The 26,957-nt window shown below is 46.7% G+C and overlaps 1 protein-coding gene across 1 annotated transcript; it reads left to right on the top strand.

The window, feature by feature from the left end:
* Window positions 1–6,307: 6,307 nt before the first annotated feature.
* Window positions 6,308–26,414, top strand: ZNF507 (zinc finger protein 507). Its single transcript, XM_087827195.1, has 6 exons — window positions 6,308–6,364; window positions 10,898–13,032; window positions 17,366–17,483; window positions 21,362–21,476; window positions 22,584–22,718; window positions 22,810–26,414. The coding sequence occupies exons 2-6, from the start codon at window positions 10,900–10,902 to the stop codon at window positions 23,156–23,158; spliced, it is 2,850 nt and encodes a 949-aa protein (XP_087683321.1). The 5' UTR covers window positions 6,308–6,364; window positions 10,898–10,899; the 3' UTR covers window positions 23,159–26,414.
* Window positions 26,415–26,957: the final 543 nt, after the last annotated feature.

Raw genomic sequence — 26,957 nt, 5'->3', positions numbered from 1 at the left:
TCCAGCTTTTCCTTCCTTGGTCCATCTGTGTGGCCCAGCCACCAACCAACCTCACACGACTCAGGCATTTTGCACTGAGTGAACATGTTAGCACCCCTACTTTTCAAAATGTCAAGGATATGCATCTAAGATTAAACCTGTAGAAACCAAACTCTGGATGTCATTGTTGCTGCTGAAATAGCAAATCTTGAGTTGTCAAAATTTTAAATCTGAGGAGACAGAAGTGCCCATCTGAGTAAGTCACTTAAATAATGCAAATACTACCCACTTTCCATTTTTCAAAGCCAAGTCCCAAGGCTTCTGGACTTCTTAACCAAAATGGAACTAAATCCTAGGGTGTTAGCATGAATTCAGTGGCCAAGAAATCTGCATGTAGGAAAAACAGGCTGAAACCCACGGAGTCGTCTGTGACATGCGTGGCTGGCCTCACAGGCAGTCGTGTGATGCACAGCCCATGTTAGAGGAGCAGGACGACTGCAGCTTCTCCTTTTCCATGGGTTCTGTGGCATCAGATTCCTGTGTCCTCTGATTCCATGCTGCCCCTGTCGTTAGTGCCAGAGCCCAGAGTGGTCCGTGCTTCCCACCAAGGACCCACTGAAGGACAGAGGTGCCCACTGGCCCTGCCCACGTGCCCTGCTTCCAGGTACCCTCACACGCGTTGTTTGTTCACAGGGCCCCTCATCTCCACGTTCCTTTTGTCCCTCACCATTCTAGCCTGAGCCTTTGCGATAACACTAAGCTCGCTCACTCCGAGGAAGTATGTCATACGGCACACAGTATGTCCTCTCAACTCTTCAACAGCCCTACGAGACAGATAGCACCACCCCCACGTTACAGGTGAAGTCACAGAGCAAAGAGGTTAAATACCTTGCCCTACATCACACACCTAGTGAGTGCTAACGGGTTTTGAAGCTCAAGGTGAAACCCCACCCACTGCTGTACTCTTAGGGCCTTTTTGAGGGCAACTCCCAGGCCCCTAACTGGATGCTGTCTCTCTCCCAGGCCCCCAGCTACCAGTCTGATGCTTAACCTTCCCAAAACACTGCTTTCAAGTAGCTTCTCAAATAAAGCCCATGATGAGAGCGAGTACGCTGAATGAAATTCCTTTTTCACTCAACCAGTAGTTACTGAGTACAGGTAACATGCCAGGCCCTGTTTTAGGCTGGGGGGAGGGGTGTCAATGAATAAGACTGACAAGCTCCACAGGCTCCTGAAGCTCGTTGCCACCAGGGGAGACAGGTGAGGCAGGGGTCACAAATGGAACGAGTGATCACAGAGCTAGGTCCACAAAGACATATGAGAGCCTGGCCAGTGTGGCTCAGTGGTTGAAGGTCCCATGCACTGAAAGGTCACGGGTTCGATTTCTACTCAGGGTGTGTGGGGGAGGCCACAGATGGATGTTTCTCTCTCACATCGATGTTTCTCTCTCTCTCTTCTTCTCCCTCTAAAAACAATCAATAAAAAGATATTTTTTAAAAAGAGACATTTGTTTAAAAAATAAAAAAAGACATATAAGACAAGCACAGCCCCTAAAACAGGCCCTGCACCAGAAAGGCCCTCAGCAGATGCCTGTGCCTGTCTCTGACCGACCCCAACATCCCTCTAGCCAGTGCTCTCCTGGACCCCACTCCAGCCCCCTGTGCCAGGTAGAGGTGTCCCCGCAATGCACACAGAAGTCCTATGTCCACCCTCACCTCACATCTCTGTTCCTGTTGGTCCATTCTCCTCCACACTCCAAGCCAAACTTGGAAAAGGTGCTGGGGCAAGAGGTGGACGCATGGGAGCCTAGCCACCTGCTCTGGAGCCCAGGTATGCCCTGCAGCCCTGCTCATGCCCAATTCTGGATGTGCTGCTTGGATTTCTGCCCAGCCTCCAACCTATAGCTCGTTGGAGCTTCTATAGGCAGTTCTGACCTCACAAGCAGAAAGGGTATGAAAATCCCAGTGTGGACAGCCTCTGGGTACCATATGCATTTTCCCTTCTCTTTCTCACTCATGTCTCTTTCTCAATGAAAGAAGGTCACAGCACACGAGGAACGCGGGCTGGAGGACACCAGAAGGAAGCCTCGCTGCCTGTGGTTATCCATCTACCGGTGCCTTCAGGAAGCTGGAGGCGGTGCTCCTGGCCAGTCACCATGATGCCAGGGGCTTCTGTAGTCTGTCGCCCCAAGAGAAACTGTCAGAATAACAAACAACACACTTCTAGATCACAGGCTTCCCTGGCCAGGCCCTCGTGGTCTGACAAGCAGCTACTTCTGGCTCTTAGTGCCTTTTATCATGTCTTTCTTCCCATTTTCTCCCCTGCCCCCCATCAGTAAAGGCACTGGGTGGAGGAAACTGCTTCATGGGCGGCGTCAGCAGTCCCCTCCTACGACCACAGTGCCTTGTTCAGAAGCAGATGGGATTACCTGTCAACAGGGTTTTGAACGCAGCAAATAGCTGCCACCCAACTCAGCAGAGGCTCCTCGGTAGATCAAGTGGAAGAAGGAGACAGCCCTTTGGAAGCCACAAAATCTCATTTCCATTCCCCTGTGGAGAAGAGACTGACTTACTGACAGAGACGACTGAGAACTGCTCGAGCACTCCAATAATCAGCCTGCCCGAAGCACAGACAGTCTGGCGGAGGCGAGCTCTATGCCCCACAGTGCAGCCCGGCCAAGCCTCGCGGAGCCGCCCACAGTCTGTGGCATATGCCGACCCAACTGAAAGGAGCCTCCCAACGTCCTCCAACAGCCCCTCTTTACCCCCACTCCTAGCCTGCTGGTGCCTTTCCTGGAGCCCAACCATAAATGAGCATGAATTCAGGGGCTCTGACAGAAAGCAAACTTCAGACTGACCCAGGGGCCGGGGCTGGGCCTGAGTAACCTGGCAGGGCAGTCTTTCCAGTGATTGCTCTGCGGCCTCACCACACATTCCAGGTGAGCCACCAAATGTCACCACCATGGACCCTGGTCCTTACTCCCAGGTCCAGGTACCAGACAGTGTCCCAACTCCATCACCACCTGGATGGCAGGGCTGCTTCAGATGCTATGACTGTCTGAGCTCCTCCAACGGCCTCTTCTAAACCATTCAGCCACTCAACCCAGAACAGCTGAGTGGAAAATTCAGCAAGTCCCATGTGAGCTAGAGCCAACCCCAGCTCTCACAGCTTCCTCAGTGCTTCTCAGTCTTCGCGAGCTGCAGTGTGTCCTGAGATATTCAGGTACGCAATAAGAAATGAATTAGCATGTGCCTCATAGCACATGGCAGGTTAGATGTCCATGTTCTGCTGAAATAATGTAGGTCTGTGGCTTTTAGCAGAGAATGAATGGCAGGTGGATAGTTTATGATGATTCTTGAGACCTGAACTATAATTATGAAGTATTTCTAGGTGTATATTCAGGATGTAAAGTGTAAAAAATGTGAAGACAATGTTAATTTGTTCCCGACAGCTGTATATATAATAACGTATCATGGCTTTTAATCTTACATTCCTCTGACTTACACCGAGCCGTCTTTCCATTCATTAATAAAATCACGCCTTGTCATTATTCTCAATGACGAAGTCCCACTTTGAACCTGAGAACTCCTATAATTAAACTCTCTGCTTCCACACACTACACATCTGAAGCTCAGAGAAAAGATAAACTGAACTCCTGTTTTACAGGAAGGAAGAAAACGTGAGACACACGGAGCCCTCAGGGCCCCGCGGAGAGACAGAGTCGGGGAAAGTGCCTGTTTATCTTAGCCGCAATACCACGTCCTTGTTTTCCCTTTTAGCCTCCCCTCCTTTCACTCTTCCACAGTCTATCCTTTATGGAGGCAGTATATTCAAAGTATATGTTTTTAAAGCTCATGATAAAAATTACAACAAAAAGAAATACAGGCTAACTTGTCTCCTCCAATTTTCTGCGCTGGGACAAAGACTTGCGTGGTTGATCCCTTCAAAAGAAATCTAACCTCATCTTACTACACCAAAGACAAGGTGTCCTTCCTAAGTATCATACCTGGAAACAAGTTGATCTTCTCAGGTTCCCAGCTGGTCTGGCGCCTCATTCATCTCATTCCCTGCACTGCCCTTTGGTGTTCCCAAAATTTAAACAGTGCTCTGGTAAGGGTTGTTGAGCAAACACCTTGTATCATCAGACTCCAATTTTAGAAGAGACAGACCTGTGATGCTTGTAGAAAAAGCAAAACCTTTAACCTCACCAACTAATTAGTGATCCCAAAGTGGAGTGATGAGATGCGTGAAGATAGGGGTCCGGCTGTCTGGGTTGTGGGTCACCGCTCATCTAGAGAGTCAGGTTCCACAAGCAGGTGCTAGATCACTGAGGAAGCCAGCTTCCTATCTAAAGCACTAAATCTGACGATTGGTTAATTAAGTCATGATAAATACATTCTGCAGCAAGTGGAAGGTGCCTAGAAGAGCTTTGATGAGATGTCCACAAGTCCAACAAAACTACCTCTGAATGTCTAAAATGTCCACTGTAGTTCTCTGGACACCTCGCGCACAGGAAAGAGAAATACTAAGGTCTGGCGTTTTTAATACCTGGGTTTTTCTGTTGGACTCTGCATCTGATGCCTTCTCTGTCTTCAGGAACGAAGGTGCTGATTCTTCCATTAACTTCCCTGTCTGCCTGCAGTGGTTTCTTCCACCAGTCCTGCCTCTTCCAATGACTTCAGTGACCAGAGGAGGCGTGCCAGTCAGTGGTGGCTGTCCTGCTGCAGTGACAAACAGCTCCAAAGCCTCAGTGACTTCCTCCCCTACAGATCCACCACCGCGGGTCAGCCTGGGGCTCAGCTCCCTAGCGTCACCCTAAAGTGTAGGGTGGCAGGGCGGCTACCATTTCAACCATAACTGGTCATCGAGACAGCAGGGAATTCGTATTCTGGACAAAACTGCACTGGCCATGCCCTGCTCCGGGGTGGACGAGGCGCCCACTCCCACCGCCCACAGCCCACGGTCAGCAGCAGCGGCACCTCCGAGCCGGGAGGGCGCCCGTCCGACCCGGTGCCGCCGGGGTTGGGAACAGCTGGGGACATCCGCGGAGGGCACGCGGGGCCTGCAGACGCTCCCGTCCTCCCCGTTTTAGGGTGCGCTTCTACCCCCAGATTACCGGTCCACTGTTTCCACACTCCCCCGACCAAATCACTCCCTCATTTCGGCTCCGCCCACTTTTGGACTCTCGGACGTGACCACAAAGAAGCGTCTCTCGGGCCGTGAAGCGCGGCCGCTGGGTCGGAGGAGGGGGGGGCGGGCCCCGCTCACCGCTCGCCGCCCCCCTTCTGGGTGTTTCTGGTTCCCCCATGTTCTCCCTTCCACCCTTCTCTGCTAGTCCCTGCTCAGTCTCTTTCATTCAAAAAACTTAGCCAGCCCTTTATTTTTCCTTCTTAGTTATTTGGTCCACTTGGCAATATCCTTTAAAACAGAGTGATTCCCGGGGCTGATCTCCCAGCCCCGATCCGCCCGGCGCTGCGGAGACCCGCCCGGAGCGAGGGGCGGGGCGAGCGGAGGCCCCGCCCGCCGCCCCCGGGAGCGCGCCCGCCGCACCGCCCAGCCCGCGGGCCCCCCGCGCCCGCCGCCCCCGGGAGCGCGCCCGCCGCACCGCCCAGCCCGCGGGCCCCCCGCGCCCGCCGCCCCCGGGAGCGCGCCCGCCGCGCCGCCCAGCCCGCGGGGCCCTCGCGCCCGCCGCCCCCGGGAGCGCGCCCGCCGCGCCGCCCAGCCCGCGGGGCCCTCGCGCCCGCGCCGACAGCGCCCCGCGGAGGCTGAGCGCCGGCCTCTCGCTCCCGCGCGCCCCGGCCCCGCTGCTCGGCCAGGGCCCAGGGCCCGACGGCGACCGCCCGCAACCCCGCGGGGCCGGCGGCGCTCCCCGTCAGCCCCAGTCCGGCCGCAGCCCCTGGGACGCGCTCGGCCCCGGGAGACCCTCAGCCCCCAACAGACGTGCCCGGCCCGAGGCGCGGGCCCGGAGGCGTCCAGCCGCTGAGGTCCAGCCCAACCGAAAACCGCACCAAATTCAGGCTCCGCAGCGGCAGCGCCGGCGCACAGGCGCCGCGACGTGGGAAAAGCCGGGACCCGCGCCGGCTCCGCCCCGCGAGCCTGTGGGCGTGGCCTGCGCGGCGCCCCGCCTTCCCGGCGGACCGGCCCGCTCGCCCTCTCGAAGCGGTGGGCGTGGCCCGGGCGGTGCCCCGCCCCTGTCACCTGACCGCCAGCGTCTCACGTGACTGGCCCCGCGCCGCCATCTTGGATATCCGGTGAAGAGCGGAAAAGCGGGGGAAAGAAGGCGCTGAGCCCGGAGCTCGGCGGGAGAGGACGAGGGCGAGGGCACGGGGGCGCCCGGTCGGCCCCTGGAGGCCCGCGGAAAAGCAGCAGCCGCCGCCGACCGCAGGTACCGCGCCCCGGGGCCGCCCCTCGCCGTTGCGGGCGCCGCCGCCGCCGGCCATGTGCGCCTCCCCGCGGGCCTCGCCGCCGCCTCCTGCAGTCCCCGTGCGCCCGCCCAGGCCCGCGCCCGCCTGGCTGCGTCCTCGCAGCAGTGTCAGCACTGCAGGGGCAGGAACAGCCAGTGCGCGGCAGGCAGCCTCGCCTGTCCCGGAGCTCGCGGGTCCTGAGGGGCTCCCGCCTCGGGAGACCCGGGGGCGCCCGGGTGAGCGGCTCGTGCGGGTGAGGAGCCGGCCAGGCGTCTCCCCGCCGGAAGCCACCTCCGCCGGCCGGGGCTGTGCTGCTGTCAGCCCGCGTCTCGTCGGGCGGTCGCCCGGTCGTCGCCTCCGCGCGTGTGCGTCGCGCCCTCTGTGGCTCGCGGCCGGGCTCCGCGCGCGTCATGGATCCAGGGGAAGGCCCGGCCCGGTTCCTTTACCGGCAGCCGCGGCGGTGAACCTAACCGTAACGTTGCATCCGGGTGGAACGAATAAGCATCCTTAGAGCTCTTAGATTCTTTCTAGACAGTGAAGCAACCGGGAGCCAGGGCACGTGGACGGGGTGGAGCGGCGGGGTGGGCGGGGCACCGCGTCTCGTCCCGCGTCGCCCCGGCCCGCCAGGCTCACCTTGCTCCCTGAAGTGTTTGAAGTTTGCAGAATCGCCTTTAGGTGGTGGTTTCCGTTTAGAACAGTATACAATTCATTGTTCCTCATTCATTAGAAAGCGTTATCGGTAAAACCAATAGTATTTTGAGTCAATTAGATAAGTTCGGAGCCAAAGCATAAAATACACAGTTATGGGAGAAGTTTCTAACTTGTACAAATCCTAAACTCTACTTAATAGGTAAGTTATGTAAATTTGCACCAAGTAATTGGGTTCTTTTTGACAGAATATTGAGAAAGTTTCACTGCCCAAAAATCATTACTTTGTTCTACCAAGTAAGAGAAATGTTTGATACTTTCAGTCTTGGCCACAGCTGGATTTTGAAGGTTGTTCCAAGGGACTGTTAATTTCAGGAAATGATTTGAAAGACACTGGCTCTGCCACTTAACAGCCATGTAGCCTTGGATAAGTCACTTAAAGGGCACTGAATGTTTCCTTATTCGTACCATCACCTAGACCCTCCCAGAGATCAAACACACTTAGCGGTTGATACAGCTGTTTTTCTTCAATACCACCATTTTATACTTTTGTTCTCACTAAGAAATAAGAGGACTGGTGTATTGAGGAAGTATAGATTTAGAATTATATACACTTGTATTCCAATTCTTGAACCATTTATTATATCTGTGAGTCTCAGATTCCTCATCTGCAAAAAAGAGGGTAATATTACCAGGAATTACATGAGTGATGTATAGAATCTGCACAGGCACTGTCAAGGGCAAGGACCCCACACCCCCTTATTCATCTTAATGGTCTCCAGCACTGTGCCTGGCACATTATAGGTGCTCAATAAATGTTAAATCTGAACATTAGTTAACCTTAGTTTGACCTTATGTCTTAATTGTAGCTGCCAAACTAGAATATTTCCTTAGGCTTAGATGCCAGCTAAGAAATTTTATAGTGTGAAATTCATATACCTATGGTATTTATACTCAGTTTTTTCTTAGTAGCAATTAATAATTATATTAAGCTAGTGATTACATTTAATTCAAATAAATTATAGCTGACATTAGTAAAGTAAATCTATAAATAATGTGTAAGCAGTAATCTAATTTTTTACAGATAGTTTATAATTCAGGAACATGAAAGTTCATCCAGCTCCACTCTTGTTTTACATCTGAGGAATCTAAAACCTACAGAAACAGCTCTGGCGGGGGGGCTCAGTTGGCTGGAGCATCATCCCATACACCAAAAAGGTTGTGAGTTCAATTCCTGGACAGGGCACATACCTAGGTTTCGGGTTCAGTCCCCAGTTGGGGCGCATACGGGAGGCAGCCAATTGATGTTTCTCTCGCATCGGTGTTCCTCCCTCCCTCCCTTTTGCTCTAAAATCAGTAAAAAACATATCCTTGGGTGAGGATTAAAAATAAAATAAAACCCACAGAAACTAACTTGCCTAAGGTCAAACTGCTAACTGGTATTCCTCCAGGAGAGGAATCCATGAGTTTTATGTCCCCTGCCTTCTTTTGGCTGGAACAAAATGTTTTGTATTTTAGAATTACAGTAATCTGGAAGAATGGTGAATTGGCAATTACTCCTATAGCACAATTTTTTTCTAGTTGGAAAAGAGCAAATTCTTGGTTTGAAAGAAAAGGTTCATATGGAACTATCTTTTTACATACACAGAAAAGTTATAGCCTTTCTTCAATCCCACCAAGGCCCACATGAATTGTTCAGCTTGATTTTACTGACTGCTGTACCTGAAAGGAACTAATTAGATATATAAATAAACCAAGTAGAAAATTACAAGGGAATAAAGACAACAGCTAATTTGGCTCTTTTGTTGCAAAAGATGTTAATTATAACCTTTTGCCTGTGGAATACTGTTGTCTGGGAAAGCTTTGAGACTCAGTGGAAAAGGTGGTGGAACTATTCTGGTCTGGGATACAGCATTTGTTTGCTTATTTGTAACAGTTTGATACATTTGGTCTAATGTTTTCTGTGAAAGCTGCAAAGGAGAAAAACCCTGTTTTGCTGATGCCTCTAGTCTTTCCTCCTTTGAGTTTTGATCTTTTCCTGGGCTGGTGATACGTGTATGATAGATACTCTGTGGACAGAGCAGCTCCCAGTCAGCCGAGATCGTGAAGGTAAACAGCCCAGACTCTACAGTGTACCGAGTGCTTTTTTTTGACTTATAAGTCAAGGAGCATCTATCATCTTTTGGAAGGAAATACCCTCAGGTTCAGGGGAGAAAGTGGCTACAGAACCACTGGCCCCGGGTTTCTGGGTAGTCGTCCTTGTGGTCACAGCTGGAGTGCATCCCTACTATAAGTGCTGTGGGTAGGGAAGGGGAGAAGGGTACTAGAGAAGCCAAGAATAAAATGTTTACACCTTTGCCTGATTTGGAGCCAGACAGAAAGCTAGTGAGCCAGAGAGAGCAGAAAATAAGGGGAAGCACTGACTGCTGTGAGTAGGTATGGAGACCATGCTGAGCCGTGTGAGCACTGGGGAGTCTGGCAGGAGTTTGGTTACATTCCTATTAGGGGCCACAATTCACCTTCTGAAATAAGAATTCAGAGCCTGTGACTGGGGGTTAAGAATAGAACGGTCTTGCCCAGCCGTTGTGGCTCAGTGGTTGAGCACTGATCTGTGATCCAGGAGGTCACAGTTCGATTCCCAGTCAGGGCACATACCCAAGTTTCAGGCTTGATCCCTAGTAGGGGGTGTGCAGGAGGCAGCCAATCAATGATTCCCTCTCATCATTGATGTTTCTTTCTCTCCCCTCTCACTTTCTCTCTCTGAAATCAATAAAAACATATTTTTTAAAAAAGAATAGTATGGTCTTTGGTCTACAGCTAGTGCCAATAAAAATTTTGCTGGCATTTATTCGATATTGTAAGATTCCAGAATGCACCTAAAATGTGCGAGGGGGAAACTTGTTGCTAGAAAAAAACCCAGAAGCCTCAAAATGTGATTCAAGTCAATAAATAATCTTAACTTAAGCCAAAGGTAGTGTTTGAAATGAAAGTACTGTCAGGAAATAGAGTTTTTAAGATAGGACTGAAAGAGATTGTATTTTCTGTTGAGTGACTTCCTTGGCCGTAACACAATGCTGGGACCTACAGATAACACTTTCTAAGGACTCGTGTGTATGTAGACGTGAAGCACAACTAGGATGTGAATTGTTTCCGTCTTCGATGCCCCTTTCCCTTTCAGGAAAAAAAGTACTTGCATGAGTGATAGTTGACCACTAATATGACCTCTGGGAAAACCCACAGCGTACTTTGTGGTTTATCTTTGGGAAGATAAAGGAAGTAAAAGAAGGAACTGGATCATTGCTTTTTTTTTTTTTTTTTTTTTTTTTAGTTTCATCTGCATTGTACTTCTCAAAGTTCACTGTACCCTTTCCAATAAGTTAATTACTATATTTGCATAATTCCAAAGATTTGCAGAGGAAAAAACTACAATTATATTTGGTGTAAGAAGTTGCATCAGTCATGTACTGGCTCTAGGGATGGTAATTCATAGTAACTTAGGTGGTTCAGCTTGCCCTGGGAATGGCTGTGTTCTTTCAAGCAGTTGTGCAGAAGAGGGGTACTGATTTGGTCCAGCTAGATGTGTGGGGGAAAGGAAGTGAAGGAAAAAGGAGGTGCAGATTGTTAGACTTTTTCCAGAGAAAGAAGGGTGGAGAGCTCTCCATCTTCATTCCTGACAGGAGCTAGTGTCCCAGAGAGAAATTCTGAACAATTTATATCTCTTGACAGGTAGCCAGTTCACTAATGCAGAGCTCCCAGTTGAAGAGACTTAGGTCAGCATACACTCTTGAGACTGGTTGGTTTCCTGAACTGCACACTGTTACTATCCTGTGACCTGGCATCTCTCTGTTGTCTGTCACCCTTTCCAGATATGGAAGAGAGCAGCAGCGTCGCCATGTTGGTGCCAGATATTGGGGAACAGGAAGCAATATTGACAGCCGAAACTGTCATCAGTTCTTCACTGGAAGTTGATGAACAAAGTACAGCTAAAACAGATCCATTAATCCATGTTATCCAGAAGTTAAGCAAGATAGTGGAACATGAAAAGTCACAAAAATGTCTTTTAATTGGGAAGAAACGCTCACGTTCAAGTGCAGGGACACACTCTCCTGAAACCCAAGAACACTGTGAGGTCCCAGCTAAGGTAGCCCAGCCGCCTGCTGCTGGTATTAGAAGGGCTGAGCTGTCACAAACGCCATTTAGCCCGAACTCTCTTGCCCAGAATGATGGGAAGGCTATGTCTTACCAGTGTAGTCTTTGCAAGTTTCTGTCATCATCTTTTTCAGTGTTAAAAGACCATATCAAGCAGCATGGCCAGCAGAATGAAGTGATACTGATGTGCTCAGAGTGCCACATTACGTCTAAAAGCCAAGAGGAGCTGGAAGCTCATGTGGTAAATGACCATGGAAATGATGCCAACAGTCACATTCAACCCAGAGCCCAGCAGTGCACAAGCCCCTCCAGCTCTGTGTGTCTGAGGCCTACAGAAAGGAAGAATGAAGCCACACCTGACCTCCCTGTTAGTGTGAGCAGTCCACAGACACATGCTGTCCCCACCGCAGCCGAGGCAGACATGGGGAGGAGGAAGTGGTACGCCTACGAGCAGTACGGCATGTATCGGTGCTTATTTTGTAGCTACACGTGCGGGCAGCAGAGAATGTTGAAAACACATGCTTGGAAACATGCCGGGGAGGTGGACTGCTCCTACCCAATATTTGAAAATGAGAATGAGCCCCTGGGCTTGCTGGATTCCTCAGTGGCTACTGCTCCTGGCGGGGTTGATGCCGTGGTCATCGCCATTGGGGAGAACGAACTGAGTATCCACAACGGGCCGTCAGTACAGGTGCAGATTTGCAGCTCAGAACCATTATCCTCTGCATCTGCCTTACAGCAGGGTGCGGAGGGGGGTGTTGGTGTCCGTCAGTCAGTGACCCTCGGCCCTAACGAGGAGGACATGCTCGAGGTGATTTCTGATGCGGAGGAGAGTCTGATGACTGACAGCCTCCTTTCATCTGCACAGAAGATCATCAGCAGTAGCCCCAATAAAAAAGGTCATGTTAACGTGATAGTGGAGCGTTTGCCAAGTGCTGAAGAAACTGTGTCACAGAAACCTTTCCTCGTGAATGCTGAAATTGAAGAGGAGAACAGCCTGAGCCCGACAGAAGCCCAGACAGAGTGTGAAGGGAGGGGTGAAGTATATCGTGCTGATCAGTGTACTGTTGATATCGGGGGGCTGATCATAGGCTGGAGCAACCCAGAGAAGAAGGATAGCGAGTTAACCCATCAGGGACTGGCCCCTGATGAGAACGCCCCCCCTGGCCGCAGGAGGACTAATTCTGAGTCCCTTAGACTGCACTCCCTGGCGGCAGAAGCCCTGGTCACAATGCCGATCAGGGCTGTGGAGCTCACAAGAGCCAGCCTCGGGCACTATGGGAATGTCAACCTCTTAGACCCAGATACTGGACAGAGGCAGGTAGATAGCACATTGGCAGCGTATTCTAAAATGATGTCACCACTTAAAAACTCTTCAAATGGATTAACTAGTTTTAACCAAAGCAACTACCCCTTGGTGACGCTCCCAGAGGGCAGGCAGGAATTGTCCGACGGGCAGGTAAAGACAGGCATCAGCGTGTCCTTACTCACTGTCATTGAAAAGCTGAGGGAAAGGACGGACCAAAATGCTTCAGACGAGGACATCTTAAAGGAGCTGCAGGACAATGCGCAGTGCCAGCCCAGCGGCGAGGCCAGCCTGTCGGGCGGCAGCGTGGTGGAGTATATCCCAAATGCAGAGCGGCCCTATCGCTGCCGCCTCTGCCACTACGCGAGCGGAAACAAGGGCTACATCAAGCAGCACTTGCGGGTCCATCGGCAGAGGCAGCCCTACCAGTGTCCAATCTGTGAGCACGTGGCTGACTGCAGCAAAGAGCTGGAGAGCCACATGATCCACCACTGCAAGGCCCGGCTGTACCAGTGCAAACACTGCACTGAGGCTTTCCATTACAAGGTACGCACTGGCTCTAAGCTCTCCAGGGAACCTCAGAACCTCAAAGCAGGGGCAGACTTGGTAGGTACAGTCCACACCACATTTGGTAGATCAGGATACTGCCCAAAAAGGTTTGGAAGTTGGCCCAGAGGATCCCAGCTAATTAACATCACTGTTGGGACTGATATCTGGGTCAGTGGAGACTTCTGGGGTAGGACTCTCCCTGCCTGCCACCTCCCTGGCAGCCTCTGTCCTTGCTTTAGTGTTTTAGTGTATCTGCAAAATGTGTGCATTTTAAAGTGCAAGGGAATTTGCAACAGAAGACAGCATATGTACACATGTGAGCACACAAATTTAACCCTACATCAGCAACACAAAAAGTAGCAGTGTTTCATCATCCATGGTCCCAAAATGCAAGTCATTCACTACAGGTGATACACAGCCAACCCACAGTGACTCATTTCACTGCAGAAGGTAAAATGAGCTGAATGAGGGACAGTGTAGTGGAAATAGAGCCACATGTTAGCTTTAGGGGCAGTTGAAGGGACTTCAAGAGTCAGTTTGACTACATGAGTTTCACCTTGTGTGCGATCTTGAAACCAGCAACCAGCATGAAATACCTTCTTTGTGAAGGAAACTTGCATTCGCTGGGTCATTGATTTAGAACTATTTTTGTTCAATGTGCCAGTTGACTGTTTAGAAAAAAATGGTTTCCCAATATCCTAAAGAGCTAACTGGGAAACGAGGATGTGGACTTTTTCTCTCAGGTTACCCAGAGTTGGGGTCTGGCTAGTAATAAGACGGTAATTAGGAAAAAAAGGCCTTTGAGTGAGATTCAACTCCACTCAAACCGCCCTCCTGGGATCTGGAGTGGCCTCAGCTACTAGACGAGGAAGGCGTTCAGGTGGGCTCCACCGAATCCCTGGAGTTGCTGTGGCGACTGTGCTCTTGATCTTGGGGTACAGCTGGAGGAAGAGGGCATCCTTGAGGCCAGAAGTGGCTGGTGGGATTTATTTCTGTGAAAGCGCTGAGCTCTGTGAGCCCTCTGCCCGCCCCTCCTCTGGGCCTGTTTGTGGTGGTGTGCGTGTACACGCCACACATAGACCCACACCACAACGACACTCTCAAGAACCTGGAGAAAACGCCCTTATGATGATTCCCCTGGGGTATTTGTTCCATAATGTCAAAGGCGTTAGATAATCCTTTAGCACATTTGCTTTTTTTTTTAAGTTTTGAAATTTTAATTATTGTTGCCTCTTCCTCCATAAGTTCCTATTCTTTTATTATTATTTTTTTAAATTTATCTTTATTGTTGAAAGTATTACAGATATTCCCCCTTTCTTTTCCCCATTGATCGCCTCCAGCCCGCATCTACCTTGTTCCCCAGGCCTTTGCCACACTATTTTCTGTAGCATGGGTTATGCATATGAGCATACAAGTTTTTTGGTTAATCTCTCCCCATCCACTTCCCCACCCCCACCTTCCCTTTGAGATCCCTCAGTCTATTCGATGCTCCTATGTCTCTGCATCTATTTTGTTCCTCAGTCTATTTTGTTCATTAGAGTCCGCATGAGTGAGATTATGTGAAACTGAATCAGGAACAATCAGAAAACCTGAATAGACCAATAACAACTGATGAAATTGAAGCAGCAATAAAAAAACTCCCAGCAAACAAAGCCCTGGTCCAGATGGCTTCACAGGGGAGCTTTCTAATTCTTCAGGTTGTAGGGTTAGTTTACTAAAAAATTTTCTTGCTTTTGGAGGGAGGCCTGTGGCGTTATGAAGTTCCCTCTCAGGACTGCTTTCGCTGTGTCCCATAGATTTTGGGTTGTTGTGTGTTCATTTTCATTTGTTTCCAGGAAGTTTTTTTATTTCTTTCTTGATCTCTTTGGCAACCCATTCCTTGTTTAATAACATGCTATTTAGCCTCCTTGTGTTTGAATGTTTTTGAGTGTTTTTACTGTAGTTGATTTCTAATTTCATGCCATTGTGATCTGAGATGCTTGATTTGATTTCAGTCTTCCTGAACTTGTGGAGACTTGTTTTGTGTCCTAGTGTGGTCTGTCTTCGAGAATGACCCATGTGCACTTGAGAGAAATGTATATCCTGCAGCTTTGGGGTGAAATGTTCTATAAGTATCAATTAAATCCATCTCATCTAGTGTGCCATTTAGAGTCACTGTTTCCTTGTTGACTTTTTGTCTGGAAGATCTATCCATTGAAGTCAGTGAGGTGTTAAAGTCCACAACTATGACTGTATTGCTGTTGATCTCTCCCTTAAAGTCCTTAAGTTTATTATTGATAGGTCCTTATTTATTGCCATTTTAGTTCTTTATGCCTATATTTCTCTGTTTCTTCTTATTATTACAGCAGTCCCTTTAATATTTCCCTCAATGCTAAGTTGGTGGTGATAAACTCCTTTAGCCTTGTTTTGTCTGGGAAGCTCTTGATTTCACCATCTATTTTGAACGATAGTCTTGCTGGATAGAGTAGTCTTGGTTTCAGATCCTTGTTTTGCGTTACCTTGAATACTTCATGCCACTCCCTTCTGGCCTGTAGAGTTTCTGATGAGAAGTCAGCTGACAGCCTTGTGGGAGGGGAGCTCCTTTGTAGGTACCAGATTGCTTTTCTCTTGCTGCCTTTAAGATTCTCTCTTTGTCTTGAACTTTTGGCATTTTAATTATGATGTGTCTGGGTGTGGGCCTCTTTGGATTCTTCTTGCTTGGGACTCTGTGCCTCCTGGACTTGTGTGACCTTTTCCTTGACCAGGTTAGGGGAGTTTTCTGCCATTATTTCTTCAAACAGGTTCTCTAATCTTGCTTACTTTGGACCTCCTCTGGCACTCCGATGATGCAAATATTGTTACCTTTCATGTTGTCCCACAGCTCCCTTAGACTGTCCTCCTGTTTTTCAATTGTTTTTTCTTTTTGGGTCTCTGATTGAGTGATTTCTTTTTACCCTGTCTTCTCATTCACTGATCCGATTCTCATCTTCCTCTTATCTGCTGCTTATTTCTTCCAATGTATTCTTTATTTCTGCTATGTCATTCTTAATTTCTGACTGGTCATTTTTCATAGTTTCCTTGTCTTTTTTCAGGCTCTGCTGAGCATCTTTACAATCAGTATTCTGAACTCTATATCCGATATATTGCTTATCTTCATTTCATTTAGCTCCTTTACTGGAGACTTCTCTTGTTCTTTCATTTGGGGCTTGTCTTTTTGTCTCCCCATTTTGGCTGCCTGTTTGGGTTTGTTTCTATGTATTAGGTAGATCTGCTAGGACTCTCAGTCTTTTTGGAGGGTCTCTGGTGCAGGCCAATGTCAGACGCTGTTTGTGACTGGCCTTGAGTACCCTGTTGGGAGTTATCAACAACCCACGTCTTAAGGTCCCCTCTCTTGGGGTTAGATGCATTTGGACAGGACCAGTATGCACACCAAAGTCTGTTTTTCCAAGGCTCGGGTCCAGAAGCAGATCAGGCAAAGATTCAAAGCACTCTGAAGTCTGCCTCTGCCTACAGGCTGATTAACCTGATTCTCTAATGAACCTCAGGCTGTGGAAACCACAGGGTGGGGCAGTTGCTTCCCCCTCAGGCAGAAGCTACTTGGAAGGTAAATGTCTGCCTGTGAAAGATATCCTCTGCAGTATGGGTGAAATGACTCGGCACAGGAATCCAGAGGGGTGCCCTCTGAGCTCTGTCTCCAGAGCCCATGGCCCTGGATCCTCCCCACACAGCTCCAGTCCACTCTGCCCTCCCTCTGCTGGAGCCCAAGGTGAGTGGCTGCACACAAAACTGTGTGTGTTGGCTTTTTAAGAGGGGGCCTGCATTTCTAGGCATTCTCTCCCTGGCAGACAAACCTGGATGCTTTTCAGAGCCAGATGTTATGTGGGCACCTGTCTCAGTTCTGGTGCTCTGGGCTGGGGAGCCCAGCCCGGGGTTTAGGCTCCAGAGTCCTCAGTGGGAACCCCCCACAGCTGAGATCTCCCTCCAGGCCTTCAGCTGCTGCCTGTGGGTGCCCAGCCAGCCCTCTTTGAGCCTCTCCACTTCCTACTCGTCTCTATGCGGTCCCCCTTTTCCTCCTTGGTTTTGAGGGTGCTCTCCAGCTCGTCTTCAGTTGCAGTTGATTATTTAGGGTGGTTTTTCTATATTTTAGTTGTAATTCCAGTTTGGTTGGGGAGAGTGTCAGTGTGGCTTCCACTCAATCCACCACCATTTTTAATTCTCTAACACATTTGCTTTTGAAATACTGGTGACATGTTCTAGGTTCCAGGCCATGAAAGCAGTGACTCCTTCCATAGCCTCCTGTAACTGCAAGTGTATTCATTGGAAAGTGCTGTTAATTTCTCTCAATTTTTAGAGTCAGCTGAGGAACCATGAGAGAGAGCAACACAGTCTTCCAGATACCTTGTCGGTAGCCGCTTCTGCAGAGCCAAGAGTTTCCAGGGACATGGCTGAGGCGAAGTGTGCCCAGGAAGGTACGTGTGCATTCCCTACACGGCTGCAGTGACTTGCATTCCAAGCAAAAAGTGCCCTTTGTTCTCTGTCCAGTGGGTTGTTTTCAGGACTAAAGCTGCATCTGTCCTCCTCTGTTTCATACTGTGGGCATCAGTGGCTCTGATCTCTGTTCCCTGGGAAGCTCTGGGTCCTAAGTGAAGTACTGTTGGTAAAGACATAGCTTCTCTTTGTAGGTAGATAAGACATTGACATTTTTACTGTCCTGTAAGAGCCAAGGGCAGCATAGCCCTTAGGTGACATGCCTGTGAACCAGGAAAGCCTTGGGTAGAAACAGCCTGTCCCCCAACCCCAGCCCAGGCCCCCACCTCAGACTCTGAGGCCCTGCTTTGAACTTGCCATAACCAAGTTTGACTGCCAGATATCATCCGTACTCTTAAAAACATCACCACCAGGTCGTTTTATGTACAAGAAAGGTACCAGTCAGCCAAGTTTCAGCTAATAGGAATACTAGAATCAAAAGATTTAATTAGAGTTCCATGAAAAGGCGGGTGCCATCTCCAGAGAATTGGGTAGCATGTGCTGAGCTGTACTCCCCTGAATCAGCTCACTTAAATTGATAAACTCCTAAGTGTCTCGAGTGTGGTGCATAGTGTTTATGGGAAATAAAATATTATTGGGGTGACTTTCCTTCTTAGATTTCCTAAGAATTAAAGTTAGAAACAACTGCAGAGTAAAATGTTTTATTGTAATGTTCATTAAGTTATACCCCAGAACACATAACCAACTCTGGAATGTTTCTGGAAGAACTGCTCTGACACCACTTTAACATCAAATCCCCTGTCAAGCAGATGTCATCCCTGCAAATGCCACCCAGACAAAAGGAGTTTATGACAGAGCATCTGCCTCTGCAGAGACGGCTCAGCTAAAACAGTTTGTTTCCTTTCTGCAGAATAGCCCTAAATGCTCCTCTTACTTTTAATTCATTATGCTCCACATTCCTGTAAAGGAGGCATTAAAACATTTGATATCTTTGGACCGTGAATCCCTAATGACCGGATAAAGTCAGTCCTACTCAGCAGCACCACCTGCGGTGAGCACAACTGGAATACGTCCTTTCTGCACCGTCTTCAAAGCAATAATCTAACACTGTCCAAATGGGTTAACAAATTAAGATGCACAATTTTAATAAAAAGATTAACATGTGAGCTCAAAATTAAAGTAACCCATTCACTATTTTATAGCGAGCTCTACGTTAGTGTTTCCATCATATTCCATTTTGCAGCCACCTGCGGTTGAGTGTGGATTTTACATGCAGGCCATGTCTTGCCCACCCAGCTCCCTCTCTGGTCTCTTGTCATCATAGAGTGATGGTTCAGATAACAGACGACCTCCTGGGTGCTTAAACCTACACTGGTGCTTTATTCACTCAGTGTTATATCTTTCAAAATCTGTCAAGCCACAGAACAAGATGAAGATGAAAATTAGTCATTTACATTTACTAAAATTTTTTTAACCGTTTAGTAATCTAATTAAAGAAGAGTAGTGCCCCTGTGGCCCCAGTCTCTACCTGTTACAACAGCACAGGTACCTCAGGGCATGTTTTCAGCTCAGAGGCACAGGGTCATGGTACTTGGGACACACATTCTGCCCAAGGCAGGAGCACCATCCTGAGCTGGACCCTGTGCCACGTGCTGGGAGTACAGTGAAGGCGGTGTCAGTGCCTTTGAAGAGCCCAGCCAGTGACCAAGACAGGTGCTCCAACATTGCCACAGGCAAAGCATTTCATGTGTGTTTCCTTGTGAGATTTAAGTAAGTTGTTTTTTATTGCAAACCTGCAATTTGCCAAGCCCTGGGGAGTCAGCTATAAACACAGCAGGCAGGCCCCTGTCCCCAAGGAATCCACAGTGACAGGTCAGAGACTTCACACGGAAATCAGAAACTATAGGTGCAGTGGAGGGAGTATGAACCGGAGGGAGTATGAACCACACTGGGATGCTCTGGTAGTTAGGTTTTGTGGATAAGAAAACCAAGTCCCCCAGAAGGGAAATAATTTGCTTATGATCAAGGCGCTAGGTGGCAGCAATGATGAAGCCCAAGGTCTTGAGTTGAAACCCAGTACCTTTCCCTTGGAAAACAGCTGCTTGAGGCAGAACAGCATCTTATTCTGTGCTGCAGGCAGCTTTTTATCTGTCGTTTTTATTAGTTATGATTGGTCTGCAGTACTACTCACACAAAACTGTGATCTGACATTCACGCTTCATTTTTCAGGGACTTATTTTTAATATGTTTCTTAATTTATTTTTAGAGAGAGAGGAAGGGAGAGGGAGAGACAGAAACATCAATGATGAGAGTCATTGATCTGCGGCTTCCTGCACTCCCCCTACTGGAGATCGAGCCCACAACTGGGCATGTGCCCCAACCTGGAATGGAACTGTGACCACCTGGTTCATAGGTTGACGTTCAAACCACTGAAACACTGGCCGGGCTTCAGGGACTTTTTTCTTAACTGTATTTGGAACGATGCCCCTTATAATCAAGTCCAAATTTTTAACGTACGAATTAAGAGTAATACTAGATTATAATCATAATTGGTGTGTCTCTTAATAGATTTATACCAGGAAATTAGGACATTTTGTTCTGCCTGGCGAAAGTAATTACTACCAAAAGAAAATTTCCATTTTAGAAAGCTTAAATTTAACTTAAGGATTTTCTTTGTTTTGGTAAAATTTCAGTGTGGGTTTGTTTTGTACCTGCACTTCACCTTCATGTGCCATGGCATGCTGTCCCTAATCTTTCTCCTGCTCTGCCCTATACCAAGTCTGTGCTTGCTTTGTTCTGAGTATAGAGCAGTTGGGCTTTGGATGGTGTGGACTTGATGCTCACAGAGTAAACAAAGGGTTGGGCATATTTAGGCACATTTTCAGGTGCTCACGTCATTCAGTTGTGTGGTCTCAAGCTTTCCGGGTTCAGTTGCCCAGCCTTGTTGGGTAGTGGCCTGTGAATTCAGAGCTGCACGTTCATATTGGATATAACCTTTGTCTTCGTGACCTGTCAGGGTGCTGGATGTTACTGTGCAATGTTACATGGCATGTAATAGCAAACAGTTGATTTTCTCTGGTGGTTGCATTGACAGCTGACAGTCTTAAACAGAGGAAACCCACAGACTGAAAAAGCACTAGGCTGTTTGTATTCCTTTCGTTATAGATAATTTATAGCCACACTTCATAATATTGAATTCTGGTATTAAATTATAGCTTGTTGGCAAATCACTGTTTCCTTAAGACAATATATCCAATATTGATTAGACTAACACCTTTCACATTAACTGTGAGATCTCTGGTTAATTCTGCTGCTAGCCCGGCAGGTATGGCTCAACGGTTGAGCATTGTCCTAGGATCCAGGAGATCGCAGTTCGATTCCAGGTCAGGGCACATGCCTGGGTTGCGGACTCGATGCCCAGTTGGGGGCGTGCAGGAGGCAGCCCATCAATGACGAATCTCTCATCATTGATATTTCTCTCTCTCTCTCTCCCCCCCTTCATCTCTCTGAAGGCAACAAAGATATACTTAAAAAAATAATAATAATAATTCAGCTGCTAGTAGTCAGCAGGGCAGCTGCATCAAGTTCATTATATTAGAATTTTGTACAAGGTTATGTCGAAACCAAGCCAGCTTATCTTTGTCTGCAGGTCAGGTGATGTTCAGTTTATATCTGCTGATAGTCCAGGTATAAGAGAGCCTGCGAAGCCATGTTCAAACTTGTTAACTTGATCAATGAGAAAGGCTTGATCAAGACACTAATACTGTGTGGTGTAAACATTCATTTATAATGGAACGTAAATGCTGCCATTTTAATCTAATTAAAGAATGTCACTAAAACTTTGAAATGCCTCGTCTAGAAAATAAGTCTTCAGTCCAGAAACAGTACAGATGTGATGTGTGTGATTACACAAGTACGACATATGTTGGTGTCAGAAACCACAGACGAACCCACAACTCGGACAAGCCGTACAGGTAAGTATGACGATACTGGGTTTTGATGCTTGTGTTAAAACACTTTATAAGGAACCCCTGCCTGGTTTGGCTCAGTGGTTAGAGTACCAGCCTGCAGACTGAAAGGTCCCGGGTTCAGTTCCAGTCAAGGGCACGTACCACTGTTGTAGGCTAAAGGCAACCAACCAATCAGTGTGTCTCACTCACATCAGTGTGTTTCTCCCCCCGCCCCCCAAAAGCAATGGAAAAAATATCCTCAGGTGAGGATTAAAAAAAAAAAAAAAACACTTTATAATAAAGAAAACAGTAGAAGTTATTAAAAAATTCACACACTTGTTTGAACACAGGTTAAGTAGTATTGTTTAGTTTGTTAAAGAATATGAATTTTAAGCTTAAGTCCTGGGACGGCAGACGTCGTGTATGGTTGGAATATAGGAAGATGCCTGTGTCTGTCAGTTCCATGCTCTTAGTTTCATAGAATTGTCATAGCAGTTCCAGTCATTACTCAGTAAGAAGATTCTAAACACTTAAAAGCAATAAAATGCCCTATGAAAGATTCTGTTTTTGGAAGTTAATCTGTCACGTATAGAACAAAGTAATTTAATTTTGTTACTTGGTTTTTCACAGAGGCTAATTCTAATACGTTTCAGCATTCTCAGTTGATGGAGGTGGGCTGATAAGTAGAAATCATTAATCTTACGTAAACTTTGCTTCTCAAGAATAAACTGCTTACGTAGAGAAGCTTGTCCCACTGTCGCAGAGCTGCCTATTCTCTGGTTCCGGCCCGAGCTAAGCTGGTCATGACAGGAGTGCTAGGCCCTGGGCACGGACTCTCACCCCAGTTGAAACTTGTTTCATGAGTTACCTCTCTCCCCTGGTGTTCTAGGTGTGACACAGGTGAGTGTGGAACAGTTACTGTGTGACATCTAAATGAAACCTGACAGAATATGCCTTAAAATGCCATTATTTCATCCCATAATGTGGCTCTCTTTCTATATATATATGGTTTTAAATACAGATTCAGTGAAATACATGTCTGATATGGCTTCAGGAGAAGGAATGTAGTAATTGTTACAGAATCATGGTTAAAAATGCTGTGGGTCATGTGACTTCCGTCCCCTGCTCCAGGTGCTCTCTCTGCGGGTACGTGTGCAGCCACCCACCTTCCCTGAAGTCGCACATGTGGAAGCACGCAAGCGACCAGAACTACAACTACGAGCAGGTGAACAAGGCTATCAATGACGCGATCTCTCAGAGCGGCAGGTACGGGCCAACCCGGCCCTTGTTGTTATGTGTAAGTTCAAGTCCTGCATTCTAACCAGCTCACGGTTTGGTGCTTTTCTTTGGCTTTAAGGGTTCTAGGGAAATCCCCTGGAAAGACACTAGTAAACAGCGGTGAAGAAAGAGCTGATCCTCTCACTGGGAGTTCAGATAATGTGGTGTCACCCTCAGAGCCAAGTCCCCAGGCTCCCACCGAGAATGAGAAACTCAGCCCTGCAAGCAATACCTCATGTAGTTTAGAAAAGAGCTCCAGTGTGGCCCCTCCGGGTATGGAGTATTGCGTCTTACTCTTCTGCTGCTGTATCTGTGGTTTCGAATCTACCAGCAAAGAAAACCTGTTGGATCACATGAAGGAGCACGAGGGTGAGATTGTGAACATCATCCTGAACAAGGAGCACAGCACAGCTCTGAACTCAAGTTAGATGCTGCAGGAGGCCTCCCAGGCATCTCACCAGACACAGAGGAGAAGTGGGATGGTTTATAAGGAAATGGCGGGTGTGACTTTGGAACCAGATGGATCCGCGGCAATAATATTTAAATATTCTGAGAGAGGGGAAATGGGTCAGAGAGCAAGCAAAGATGTAACCCTGTTTTAACCCTCTGTTACCTCTTGTTAGTGTTGGGTGTATTTATTATGAAAAGCTTACTACAGTGTAGAAATGCAAGCACAAGAGCTAAGAAAGGGTTTTTCAGGAACTGTTCTAAAACTCATTGTTATAAAAGTGTCAGTTTTCAGCAGAGCTTGGCTTTCTTCCTTCGCAGTCTGACAGCAGCTCTGGAATGACAGGCCTCCTGTGGGCAGTGGGAGGCTGCTGTCAGCAGGGAGGGCTTCAAAGTAATCTACCTGAATCTTCCTCCAACTGATAGGAAGTAATCAAATAGTCTCAGATATGTTGCTTTACTCCTTAAAAAAAAAAAAAGGGAAAGAAAGGAAAGAGACTTGAATCCACATCTAGATTGTAAATAGGCATTTAAAGAGTAAATCACTGTCTTAGGTTTACAGGGGGTTTCCTATAAACCTGGGCACAGGAAGAGAGAGGTGAGCCCACCAGACTCAGCCAGACCTCAGGGTCCCTAGACCTGTGTCTCAGCACAGGACAGTCACTCCCCAGCGCGTCTTCAGTGTCTGACAGGTCACACAGTCTTGGTGGTTACACAGGCCTTCCACCCTCTTCTGAACCAAACTGAGCTTTTATCTGAAAGACTATTAAAGCAACAAAGTACACAAATTTGTATTTGATCATCAGACTTTGGAAATTGTTTGATCTCTTAAATAAAAATCATTTGAGGGAAGAAGAGTGAGATCCAGAATCCCCTTAAAAAGAGGTCTTTGAGATTTTACTTTCCTATAGTTTATTGATTTAGTTACACTTAGCATAGGAGTTGTAACGAAATATGGTTAAAATGTGAAAATTCAGGTTGTTTATAAAATTTTTAGTAACATTTGGCAAGTCTACAGGGTTTCTTCTCTCTAGGAAATTCCTCTTGTCAGCGTGCGATAGGACACATGGGAAGCCAGCTGACGTGCTTTTGCTTTAAAACGCACCATCAAATACATATGACTTCTCATTATTTATACATTTTGTATTAATGCATTTCCAACAGTGAAGAGAACAGAGTTTTTGTTTTCGCATTGGTAGTTGGGTCATTTCTTTATGTCTTGTTTTGTTGAAGTAAACTGTGCCCACAGTCGGAGGTGGTTCCTTGCGAGCCCGCCTCATGGTGCTCTTCCCGAACCGGCTCCCTGCCCTGGTGCTGAGGAACTTGGGAAATAGGGGAGACAGTTTTTGAATGTGATACTCTGTAGACACATTTTAGGAAAGAATTTTATTCCCCAAGTCCAGGTGTAAATTGAATAAATTAACATTTTTTAAGATAGCATTAGGAACTAAGTGGGGCCAAGCATCTGGAAACATAGATTTGTTTTTTTAATTTCATTTTCATGATGATCGATTCAAACAGAATTGATCGTAGCTTTGCAGCTCTTTAATTTAGGTAACTATAAGTTATTTGTGAAAGTTATTCCATTTCTGATATGTGAATTTTACAAAGATAAAATGAATTTATGTATAGTAAATTATATTCTCCAAGTCCACTGCATGTGGATTTATATTCATTTTCTCTTGTTTTCAGAATTAAAACAATTTTATTTCAAATTCAAATAAAATATTTTAAATGATTCCATTATTATCACTTATATTGTTACCACTCAGTCCACTCCTCCATTACTTGTAGCTATGGCTCAGTATTTCTTTACAAAAAGCTGAGATTCTGAAAATTAACAACCTTAGAAGAATTTGTTTTATACATTTTCCTTGGCTTTAATTTTACATAATCATTTGGAAAATACTAGTAACCAAAAAAAAATGGTTATTTTCAACAGTGCATTTTTAAATTACCTTTCTTCATTTTCTTAAACCACTTCCATTGATAGTTGCTTAAATTTATCATTTGGAATCATGGATTTAAAATTTCTCTAGCTCATGGGATAAAAACTAACCCAGAAGTTCAGTCTTTAAAAGTTCATCTTTCCTAGAATATCCTTTAAAAAACTCCTGGCCTGTAGGTAACCACACACCAAGGATGTTCTGTACCTTCTCATTACCATGTTGTGGCCAGCCATAAGTATCTTCCCCAAGAACAACTGAGTATTTCTAAAAGTAAATAATGAAGAGTAAACATGCAGTGGTAATTGAGGAAGAGAGAGGTATTAAAATAACCAGCAGGAATTTCCTTTCTGCAAATGTTTTGTTTACTGGCACTGACCTTTTGCCATACAGAGCCTACAGTATTTGTTTTCCACTCTGAACACTTTACAATTCTGAGAGTTGATATTAACATCATTTTTCAAAGAAACTTACTAGATAAGGCAAACGTGGGGAGGGGAAGACGATGCATCGTGACCATTATTAGTAACACTTTTCCGGGCTCTGTCATTTTCTCCCTCTCTAGTAATTCAGAGCACGGCTGGCCAGGCTCCACAGGGCTGTGCTGACACTCCAGGCGGTCTGGAGGCAGTGCACGGAAGCGATACTTAGGCAGCCTCTTCCGGGTCTCACCCTGTTCAGGTAGCCTCGTTATTTGTCTTTCCTCACCAAGCAGGTGGAGGGCACCCGTTTACATTGTATCTCCTGCAATGTGCTTGGCTTGGCTTGTCAAAGACAAGCAGACTTCCCTCTTGAGAGTCAGTATATTTTTAGTTTTCATAGACACTTATTTAACCTTTTTTTATTGTACAGCAAGGTGCTCTAAGTAATATTCTATAAAATATATTTAATAGAAATTTGAGTTTGCTATTCAAGAACATGAATACATGTATTTTTTTAAGAAATAAGTATTGTGTAACACTAATGGTATTTGCTTCTATAGCCAAAGTCTGAACATTTCTGGAACACTGACATGGAAAGACTATAGTTAAAGACTGTATCCTGATAAAAATAGGATGATTTGCATTTTGTAAAATTATCCTGCACAGCGAGCTGCATGCCTTAACGCCTGAAATCCCAGGGTTGTGTTCTTGGCAGAACAGCTCACCTGCTTACCATGAGGCGAGGGCTGCCGGGCTTCAACTACCTTTGGAAATACTGTACAATGTTAGAATAATTTATTTTGCTTTATAGGAGTTTGTCATGTATTGACTTTAATATTGTATTTTGGTAATAAATTTTTTGTTAAAAACACTTGCCTCGAGGTTTTATTAGCAAAAGGCTATATACATGCTTATCTTGGAAATACTGATTGGGCCACTTAGGAAGTTAGGTTAGGTCGTGCAATTCCCAAGGGTTTAATTAACTAAGGCTTAGGATCACTCTCTGGTAACGCATTAAACTGCTATTCACTAGCATCAAACTTGTAAAAATTTAGTCTAACTTTGAAACTTTTCCTTGCTACATTGTTCTTTGTTGTCTTCTTGAGCACATCCTTACATTCTTTAAATTCTTGTGTAGTCAGAGTTAAAGGCTGGCTCTATTTAATGACAGTTACGTTCTTTATTGAAGGCCAGAGATGACGTACGTGCCACACCTTGGTCATTTCGTGGTCCACATCAAATGTTTTTCACATTAGATTTGTTTCGTTGGTATGTGAAGCAAATGTCCTCAGACTGTGTCATTGATGTGGTTTTCCATTTGTGCCGGAGTATTCTGGGCCACCTCATCTTAATGTGCCTGAGGCCAACTGTTCCCTCACAATAGCTGTGACCCCTCGTCCTATCTCCCTAGG

Source organism: Miniopterus natalensis, chromosome 18 (genome assembly GCF_054644295.1).
Source record: "Miniopterus natalensis isolate mMinNat1 chromosome 18, mMinNat1.hap1, whole genome shotgun sequence".
Taxonomy (NCBI): Eukaryota; Metazoa; Chordata; class Mammalia; order Chiroptera; family Miniopteridae; genus Miniopterus; species Miniopterus natalensis.
The sequence above is the reverse complement of the archived record's forward strand: the minus strand, read 5'-3'. Positions and strand labels throughout refer to the sequence as shown.